Source organism: Adiantum capillus-veneris, chromosome 30 (genome assembly GCF_014529385.1).
Source record: "Adiantum capillus-veneris isolate H3 chromosome 30, ASM1452938v2, whole genome shotgun sequence".
Taxonomy (NCBI): Eukaryota; Viridiplantae; Streptophyta; class Polypodiopsida; order Polypodiales; family Pteridaceae; genus Adiantum; species Adiantum capillus-veneris.
In genome coordinates this window covers 11,916,006-11,926,480 of record NC_140960.1, presented here as the reverse complement: position 1 = coordinate 11,926,480, position 10,475 = coordinate 11,916,006, and the positions used below count along the sequence as shown (strand labels likewise).

Sequence of the window (10,475 nt, the reverse complement as noted above, 5' to 3'; positions counted from 1 at the left end):
TAATTAAGTAATACAAAGAACCAACCAAAGGGAAGTAAAAAAATTTCAGTAAATAATCCCAAAGCTGCACCATCTTCTCTTAGCATGTCCAAAAAGCTAAGTGTTAGTTCAAGAAACAAAAGTACATCTACTCAAGTGGGTAGTATCATTAGGCCTTATAATGAAAATAACACATAAAAAAGAATCAAAGCACCCAAAAAAACTCTAGATTATGCCATAGCAAAGGGTAAATACCAAAATAAAAAACTTAGAGTAATCAACCCAAAGCTCCTAAGTAGTCCCATGTCCAAACAAATATATAATGGTATAGGACGAACTCTCGACCGTTGTAATCCATGTCCCAACTATCACCACATTCTTGTTTGTTCACTAAATTAAAGACGATTATTCTAGTCTTGCATCCATGTAGGATCATTTATCAAATTATTTTGTGGAAGCCTTACTTCTAGCTCAACCCTTAATACAACAGGAAGTAAGTTTGTTCTTGCATATTAGCTAATTTAGGTTTTGGAGAAATGCTCAAATTATGGGGAACAAATAGAGTAAGGGGATAGGCTTAAGGAGCACAAGATAGCTTGCTTGAGTGGAAGCATAACTATATACATTTAGGCATTCAAGTAATGATACCTTTCACATTCCAAGCATCCTTAAGTAGCCAAAATGAACTATTTCAAAACTATTAAGTAAAAAATCATGTCTCTAACATTTAGATAGGTCTGGTGATGCTAGGATCATACAATCTTAATTTATGACATCATTTGTTAAAAGGTGTTGATGACTTACTGAGATCTGAATCAAAGTTTTAATGGGACGTTTTTGTATAGTTTGGATTAGACTAAAAGATAGAGGTAGTATTTATCTTTTTTCTTTGCATGGCTATGGCAATGATTGTTTCTCAAGGATAACTATCTAGAGAAAAAAAAGGTAGCACGATAGCTTTTAGGGAGGATTGCCCAAGAATTGGAGCTAGGTAGAGTAAAAGATCATTCATGGAACATAATACTATTCTTAACTATCAAATATATATCTTTTTTAAAAATTTATCTCTTGAATTTGAACCCCTTTTACCATATTGAACTCTAGTGCAATGAGCATTGGCAACAAAGAGACTAAAAGGCACCATCATTATTAGCTTTTCAAAGAGGATTTGAGGTATGTTATCTCATTCTAGAATACAATGTCTATGTAGGAGGAATTGAACAATAGGGCAGGGCAGGGTGGGCTTCTGTTTTTTATAAATTTTGGATAGATAGTGTGTCAACTCTCCACCATACTTCCATATGGCACTCACTTAGTCCGTGCACTTTCCACTCACTTAGTTCGTGCACTTTCCAATTTGGGATAAATATTAGAAATTTTCATGGTATGAAAAGTTTAACTAGTGCTTTTCTTTAAATCGTAGCTCCTTAAAGGCAAGAGTTTTGAATTGCAGACATGGTCAAGTGAACACATTACTCATAAAGTGAGTGCTCTATCTTCATGGATATATTGCACTTGTGATGTTTACAAAAATGAGCATTTTAATTTATTACAATTACATATTGATATTTTTTTTGAACAAAAAATTCAAACAATTTACCAATAGGCTATACGCGCCAACTTAAGGATGCCAAGATAATGGCAGCTTGTCCATGGCCTCTCCTTCACTAGTTGGAGCACTTGAGATGGGAATTGAAAGTCTAAGATTTTTATTGCTATTAGCAAAAGGCAGGACTCTGAGTGATGGTGTTCATAAAAAATGTGAAGGCTTCATGGTTTTCCTTTGTAAGAGCCTCAATTGAGCTTAAAGAGTAATAGTGTAGCACTTCGAACCCACATCTATGCGAGTTGCGTGCATGTTAGATTTGTGCTATCTATTACTTCGGTACGCTTGTTCAATTTTTGGAACGCACATAACAATCTATTTTGGGCGGGTTCAGCCTACAAGAAGGGCATTCCCCGCTATTGGGACATCTTTATGGAGCACACATAACAATACATTTTCGGGCAAGGTTAAGCCTATAAGAAGGGCCTGTCCCACTATTGGGACATCTACACTAGTATTCTATAAGATGTAGTTTCCATGACAAGCCCAACAAAGCATGGCTAGTTGTATATGTATATGTGTGTATATACATATATTATCTCATAGAAGTCATAATAACATATCTATGAAACCAAGTAACTCTCACGTTGTATTAGAGGAGCAAATAGCTTTTCCAAACAAAAGTACTCAAGAGCCATGCCATTCTCCATCGATTTTGGCTAAACCAGGGTTAAAACAAATCACTTTTTGAGCCCACGCCCTCTCCTGATGAAACAAAGAATTGAACTCTCGATCGTGGAGGATGTGCTAGACGAGAGCGTCTTATTTTCGTAGGGGTATTCTAAGTTTCCTTTATACTTGACGATGATTTGCATATGACGAAAAGGGCACTGGCTGGAAGGAGAAGATTAAACACAAAAATCATTTGCAAGTAGGTACATCCCATTTGTGCCCTGTGATCGTCGACGGTGATGCCACTTAATCAGCCATCATGTTAAGGTGGACTTTGAAAATTGGTATCACATGACTTATTTATTGTCAGCATCATTTATTTACTGAAGTTGTATAGGCCACCTTCTTTCTGGTCAGTTGAGCAGAGGCCGGGGGAGTCCCTTGGTCTAAGGAGGTCACCCATTTGTTGGTTGACAGTAAGTGCACCCAATGCTAACTGCTGGCCACACACACACACACACACTTCCGCTTGATCAAGCACTACAACCACCGCTGATCTCAGACCGAAGGACAACTCTCTCTCTCTCTCTCTCTCTCTCTCTCTCTCCCTCCCTCCACCCCCAACACACACCAAAAAAAAAAGAGTGCTTGCGCGGCCACACACATACACACATCTTCAGTGAGCCACGATTGCTCTAATGATGCCGTTTCTTGTTGCCCTCTACACAATGTACCTTTTGCGCGAACATAGTAAAAGCTCGAAAAGGGGCGGCTTGAAGGACCAGCTACAAGAACACATAAGGAACCGGCTGGTAATAGAGGGCCTTGCGTTGGTGATGGGAGCGAAGCAGGCAGTCGAAGGAGGGAGGGAAGCAAGCGACCTTTAGTCTGTGTTGGTATGCTCGGGCAAAGCATGGCCACTAGCTGAGCCACGCGCGGCGTTGACTCTCTCTCTCTCTCTCTCTCTCTCTCTCTCTCTCTCTCTCTCTCAGTAATATTGGGCCTTTGCGCTGGTTATGCTACAGCTAGATTGAGCGACCCTTTTGGGTTGATGTCCGCATGCAGCTATCATTAAGGAAGCGGGGGTGCATCGACATATAAATGGATGAGATGGCGAAGAGCGTGAAGGGGCAGGGGCAGCAGCAGCTGAAGAAGGGGCCATGGACGGCGGAGGAGGACGCTGTGCTGGCGGCGTGGGTGGAGAAGCAGGGCGAAGGGAATTGGGGGCGGCTACAGCGGCTGAGCGGGCTGGCGCGCTGCGGTAAGAGCTGCCGCTTGCGCTGGACCAACCACCTCCGTCCCTTCCTCAAAAAGGGCCCCCTCTCCCCCTTCGAGGAGCGCCTTCTCCTCTCCCTCCATCGTCGTCTCGGCAACAAGTGGTCCCGCATCGCCGCCCAGGTCTCTCTCGTTCCCTTGACTCTGTGTGAGATACGTGGGAGAAATTACAGGATGTCATTTTTTAACGGCGGTATTTTTGGAAGGCATGCATGTCTTTTATTTTAAAGGCGTACAAATTAAGGCAACAAATTTTACTTTTTCTACTTTTTAAGAATGGCAGCTAAGTTACCTTGTTTTGTTGTGTGGTAACCAGTTGCCAGGAAGAACAGATAACGAGCTGAAAAACTATTGGAATACACGTGCAAAGAGGCTGAAGCGTGCTGGTTTGCCTTTGTATCCTCACCCTTCAACCAACGAGCCATTCATTCAAAGTAGAGACGACTCATATTACATCATTAATAATGCGCATGGCCAAGGCCAAGGTCAAGGTATGTCAATGCGTCTTTTTCTTAAATAGATTAGGTTTATTATAGTGATCCCATTTTAAAACATACCATAAATTTCGTATTAAAAGGTTACAAGATCTAGCGAAATTTTGTTTAAAAACGTTCAAATATGGACAATTTACCAATGAAATTTTCTATGTGTAGGTTTTTATAGCTTTTAGAAATGTACTTTTTGATTTGAACTTTGCATCCAACTGCCCTGCACTTTGTATTTTGCTTTGTAATATATTTGTGCCGCTGTTATTGAAAAAAAAATTCGTTATTGTTCCTTCATTCGTCTCAAGACATGTCTAATTACGTCTATATAATCAAAGAGTGATTGTCAGACAATAGGTTGATTTTCCATAAAGTATATTGAATGGACCATTACCTGCCTAGACAGATTATTGGCATACATCAATGAGTTGCACAATACCTACAAACAAATTAAGTAGATATACAATAGAACTACAACTATATTCTATATTCTAAAAAGAAACCTTGCTAAGCTTCTAAATGCACTCAGCTTGTCTAGCTCTAACCATAGTCATCCTTTTGCAGCAATTATGGGAACTCAATTTGCAAATGTGTGTTCCACAGAAAACAATTTGAGTTCAAAGCTGCCCATATTTCCCATGCAATCTTGCAAAATCCATGAGATACCCGGCTCAGTGAATAGCATGTTACTTTATCCACCACACCCACTCAAACAATCACTTGAGTTAAGACCTCTGATCGACCACAAGTACCTTCCCTTCTACAACAACAAAGAATCCAACTCTTGCAAGGTCAACAATCTGGCCACTTCATACCCTACTTACAAGGATTTCTTTACTCTTGACAGAGAAAATCCCCAGCAGTTTAATGTAGCCTTGAGCAGCTTAATCGATTGTTGTGGTTCTCTAGAACTAGAAAAGAGTTCACTACAAAAGCCAAACTACGTCATGGATCTAGATATGTTTCCAGAGCAGTTACCCAACTCCACACCACCTTGGGTTATGGCCGGTACTGAAAGTGAGGGAAACAAGCACGTCCACAGCGTTGACCAAGAGGATAAGACTCACCATACGTCCAATATTCATAGCAACAACAACACATCACATGCCATGAGCATCATCAACAATTCCGGCACCATCGACGATAGCAATGATAATGCCACTCTTGTTTCCACCATCATGAACCTTAGCAACGATGAAAACAACAAAGGTTTGTTCTTAATAAACCCATGGTGGTATCTGTGTTAATTGAAAAGGAAGGTTTATTTTCCTGTAGTCAACAAATTGGATTTGTTTAGGAGGACCCAAATGTCACAAGATAGGTGTTTTTGGCAAAAAAGGAAAACCTAACCATCAACCTGGATATGGTTTTGTTCTCTCTCTCTCTCTCTCTCTCTCTCTCTCTCTCTCTCTCTCTCTCTATGAGTTTTCTAGAGTATTATGTTACACTAATTTTCAACCAAAAAAAAAAAGACCAAGGTCCAATTGAGCCATAATCTCTGTTTATGTGGTAAAATTGCAGCATGGGACACCTTTGCAAGTGCAACATCTCTAGAGTTGCACTACTCATCTGACACAAGTTTGGGAGAGGTGTTTGACCCAGCTTGTGCTGCTGCAAAAGAGGCAATGTTTTCCTTTGAAATGAAGAGCAAAATGGAAGCTTCTGTACTACCACTAGAAATAGATGGCCCTACCAACACTTTGAGCTACAACGATAATATTGATGCACCTGTAGTACTGGGCTTTAATCTTACTCATCGATTACCACCAAATTTCTGGATCAACGATATTAACGATGTGGGCTTGACAAATAGCTCGTTTAAATCAAGGCTTAGCCCTTGAAAGTTGACACACAATGTACTCTTTTTTTGGGTGGGGAAGCGGGGGATGTGCAAAATTAATCACCTACGCTATAATAAACTCATGTTGATGATTGATTATGTCTTTGTATTCTTCTCCCAAACTCAATATCATTCAAAGCACCATCAATTTGGCTAAGTTGGATTGCTAGATGGAGACTCAAAAGTATTTGTTTTGGGGTTTTGTTGTGTTGGGGTGGGGGGGGGGGGGGGGGGGGGGGGGGGAGAGAGAGAGAGAGAGAGAGATATATATATTTTTTCCTCATGTTTATACTCTTCTACAAGCCTCCAATGTCAAGGTTGATTTTCATAGTCCTTCAGACTCCGATTCATTTTCGCACTCTAAGAGGGTAGCAAAGATTTCGCTACATTTTTGAACGGGCAGTTAATATTCTCATGCAAGAAATAGGGCAAAATGCCCTACAAAAAGCAATCCTAGCTCCATAGTCATTCAGATTCCGATTCATTTTCGCACTCTCGAATATTATTCAACAAATGCAAAACTCTTGTCAATTTAAATGCTTTTGACGAAAGGAATTGTACCTTCAAATAAAGCTTTTTTCATTAATTGTTTATATATGCAGTTTCCTTAGAAATTTGGAATTGAAGTTGTGAGCCTTTTGCAAAGTGGAGTGTTGTGGTCCTTTCAAAGGCAATCTCTTAGATACAATTTCTCGTGTACAATGTGACGTTTCCTAGCCCTTAATCTATACTATCTATAATAAGGGAAGGGATCTATAATAGGGTGAGAAATTCGTGTCCCTCCAAAGCCACGTGTCAAACTCTAAAGCATCTGACAAGTGTTCTCTGAGTCGCGGGAGTTACCCGCATGAGACAACGAGTGACACACACACACACACACACACACACACACACACACACACACACACACACACACACAGAGAGAGAGAGTGAGTGTGTGTGTGTGTGTGTGTGTGTGTTTTGTTATGGGAGCGCTAAAGAGTAGGCTGAGAATGTCAACACCACCACACGCAATGAGTCGCGACCCTAGGCATGCACGCACACTCACAATGTCAAGACAAGGGCAAGGCTAGGGAGTCACAGACTACGGCCAGGCGGTCGGGCTAGACAATGTGGACAGGGGATCCAGCTAGGGCAAGAGGTTAGGAGCCTGCCTATATAATGGGAGGTTGAGAGGAGGATCTCAAGGTCTAGCACCCCTAGGTCTTATACTGGTATCAAGAGCCAACAACTATTTTTGGGACACAAAGGCGTGGAGAGCCACCCATAGTTTTAGCTTTTGCATGTGCATGAGGCGTGAAGCCGCTCTACACAGGAAAACCGACGGCGCTCACTCTATACTATCTATAATAAGGGAAGGGATCTATAATAGGGGGAGGGATTCAGTTCCCTCCAAAGCCACATGTCAGACTCTAAACATCCGACGAGTGTGCTCTAAGTCTCGAGAGTCACCTGCATGAGACAACGAGAGAGAGAGAGAGAGAGAGAGAGAGAGAGAGAGAGAGAGAGAGAGTGTTTTGTTATGGGAGCGCTAAAGAGTAGTCTGAGAATGTCAACACCACTACACGCAATGAGTCACGACCCTAGGCATGCACGCACACTCACAGAGTCAATTTCTTGAACTCAGAGAAGTGCCAAAAAAGCAGCAATATCCGCTACACAAGCAAACATGGAGGAGAAGAGAATAAGTCTTTCTTTTGTGAACTCGCTTAAAGACTGTGCTACGAAGAAGGATTTGTACCAAGGCAATAGGATGCATGCTGATATTCGTGATAGTGGGTTGCTTGAAAAGAACACATACTTACGCAACACGTTAGCCAGTATGTATGTCACGTGTGGTGGACTTCACAGAGTGCAACAAGTCCTCGATGTACACTGCCTTGGTCGACACGTATGCAAAATGTGGTGCACTTCATAAAGCACAAAAAGTGCTTGAGGAGCTTCCTGTCCGGGATGTTGTCTCTTGGAATGCATTGATTGTGGAATATGTCCAACTTGGACAGGGCCAAGAATCTCTAGGTTGTTTTTTACGGATGTGAAGCGAGATGTATCTCTAGATGCAATCACATATAGGCTGAGAATAGCAACACTGCAACATGCAACAAGTCGCGACCATAGGCTGTCACGCACACTCACAAAGTCAATTTCTTGAACTTAGAGCAACGCCAAAAAAGCAACAATATCCGCTACACAAGCAAACATGGAGGAGAAGAGCATAAGTCTTTCTTTTGTGAGCTCAGTTATCGGAGTCTGCTACGAGAAGGATTTGTACCAAGGCAATAGGATGCATGTTGATATTCATGATAGTGGGTTGCTTGAAAAGAACACATACTTACGCAACATGTTAGCCAGTATGTATGTCAGTTGTGGTGGACTTCACAAAGTGCAACAAGTCCTTGACATACACTTGCACCTTGAAAGCGTGTGGCATTACACAAGATGCTGATATGGGCAATAGAATTCACGATGATAGTGTTAGACTAGAGTTGTTGAAAGAAAACACCGTACTTGGCACTGCCTTGATCGACATGTATGCAAAATATGCATAGAGGACAAAAAGTGCTTGAGGAGCTTCATGTCCGGGATGTCATCTCTTGGAATGCATTGAAGAGAAGCAAGAGATGGTACACGCTTCCTGTCCGGGATGTCATCTCTTGGAATGCATTGAAGAGAAGCGAGAGATGGTACAATAGAGAGAGAGGGAGAGAACGATCAGCACGTTTTTGGAGAGACCCCCTTTTAGGAGAGAGGGGGGGGAGAAACTGGTAGCCACTAGAGAGAGAAATGATTGGTTTTTATCCCTACTTTTTAGAGAAAAGTTCAATTTTTTGAATTTATAAGAGATTTTCTTATTATATCTTATAAAAGAGTAGAAGTTTGACCACTTACTTTTAGGCCTTGCCATACGCACCATTTCAGTCCACATGGCATCCACCCATTTTCCCCTTTCATAATCTCCGTTTTAATCCCATAGCAAATAAAGAGGCCCCATTAGACCCCATTCCCTTCCTAATGTTTTTGTGAGCTCACTTAAAGATTGTGCTTGAGGATGATCCTCCCCTGGATGTGTTCTCTTGGAATGTGCATATTGTGGGATATGTCCATCTTGGGAAGTTCCAAGAAGCTCTGGGTACGGATGCGAAGTGAGGGTGTCTCTCCAGATGCAATCACATACGCTTGCCTCTTGAAGGCAAACATGCAAGGGAAGGGAATAAGTCTTTTCATTAGAAAGTGAATGGGATATAGGAGAGAATGTTTATTTGGTAGTCTATGGAAATGCTTAAAGCTTATGCCAAGTTTGACCGAGCCTAAAATAGAGGGCAAAAATGCCTGTGATGGGATATTTAAAAATGCCATTTCTATATTTTGTATTTGAAAATAGACTATTTTAATCCAAAAGAGGGGTGGATAACTGAATTTTAAGATGTCTTTTTCCCATCCACCTCTCTCTCTCTCTCTCTCTCTCTCTAACATATAAAACACTCTCTCTCAGTTAGATCTCATTTAAGGAAGTACTTTTTAGTCCCCCTCCAAGAAAAGCAAATTTTTCATATTCTCTCACTACATTTTCTCTTGAGCCAACTCTCTCTCTTTCCCTCCCTTTTCTCTCTTGTCACTTCCCTCTCCCAATCATTGAGGGGACATTCTATGCTGCCTACTTCTGACAAAAAGTGTAGATCCTCCAAGGTTGCAGGTCTACTCTCTCTCTCCCACTCTCTCTTCCTTTATTGTCTTTCTCTCTCTCCCACTCCCGAGCTGAGAGCAATGGGAAACTCCACTACCTTTGTGTACAGCAACACTTCTCTCTCTAAAACACTCATGATCAACAATTTGAATTGAAAGGAGATTGAGTTGCACTCCCTCTCTTTCTTCCCTCCACAACATAATCATTTTCTCCAGCAGTCACCATTACACATTCTCTCTCTAATTTTTTTCATTAGCTAACACAAATGTCATTCAATCCCCTACCATTGCAAGACATTATCAATAAGCCAAAATGATATCGATTAGATTTGGAGTAGGAGTACGCTATTGTGTGACTTGGCACATCTAATCCATATGTTGTAGATCAGCTACAAAACATTGGGTGCAAGGCAATCAGCTTATGGGTTGATGGCCATATTTACCCTAGCAAGTGGACGCAAGCATTTGTTGCATGTGGAATTCCTTTTAATGTCATTCAAGATCCTATCTTCAAAGATGTTTTAATGAGCACAGCGAAGAAGGGTTTTGTGGTACCTGATTATAATAAGATGCGTACAGATTATATTGATAAAGTGAAAACTACATCAAGAATATTTTAAAGCACACAACTCTTGATTATGTGTCACAATTTGGATGCACAATCGCTCTAGATGGTTGGACAAATTGTCAAAAGAAACCATTGATTAATGTGATGTTGATTTGTCCAAGAGGATCCATCTTTCTTGAAGCGATCGACACATCCCTGAAAGAGAAAACTAGTGGATATCTTGCTCGTGTATATGAGCGTTCCATCAGAAGAGCAGCGGGACCTAAAAATGTGACAGCCATTGTCAAGATAATGCATCTAACTACAAAGCAGCTAGCTAGAAAAGCAATTGAAACAAAGTATCCAGAGATTACATGGGTTCCATGTGTTGCTCACACTTTAAAGCTGCTCTTAAAGGAATTTGGAAAAGTTCCTTCTATTAAGCAA

At 41.1% G+C, this 10,475-nt stretch overlaps 1 protein-coding gene across 3 annotated transcripts; it reads left to right on the top strand.

Annotated features, from left to right (window-relative positions):
• The first annotated feature begins 2,960 nt into the window (after window positions 1-2,960).
• On the top strand, window positions 2,961-5,941 carry LOC147417549 (uncharacterized). Of its 3 annotated transcripts, XM_086507453.1 has the most exons (5): window positions 2,961-3,093; window positions 3,263-3,595; window positions 3,789-3,963; window positions 4,522-5,166; window positions 5,479-5,941. In XM_086507453.1, exons 2-5 carry the CDS (start codon window positions 3,299-3,301, stop codon window positions 5,796-5,798), a joined length of 1,437 nt encoding a protein of 478 aa, XP_086363579.1. In that variant the 5' UTR covers window positions 2,961-3,093; window positions 3,263-3,298; the 3' UTR covers window positions 5,799-5,941. The 3 variants fall into 3 exon arrangements, with proteins under 3 accessions (XP_086363579.1, XP_086363580.1, XP_086363577.1); XM_086507454.1 differs by having other exon boundaries at window positions 3,013-3,595; window positions 4,561-5,166; XM_086507451.1 differs by having other exon boundaries at window positions 3,015-3,595.
• The last annotated feature ends 4,534 nt before the right edge of the window (window positions 5,942-10,475 follow it).

What these genes read in the sequence shown, in the direction of transcription:
- LOC147417549 (XM_086507453.1), top strand. Translation starts at nt 3,299, where the DNA reads ATGGATGAGATGGCGAAGAGCGTGAAGGGGCAGGGGCAGCAGCAGCTG. An exon ending in GGTCCCGCATCGCCGCCCAG is followed by an intron (nt 3,596 to 3,788) that starts GTCTCTCTCGTT and finishes TGTGGTAACCAG; the next exon opens with TTGCCAGGAAGAACAGATAA. An exon ending in TGGCCAAGGCCAAGGTCAAG is followed by an intron (nt 3,964 to 4,521) that starts GTATGTCAATGC and finishes ATCCTTTTGCAG; the next exon opens with CAATTATGGGAACTCAATTT.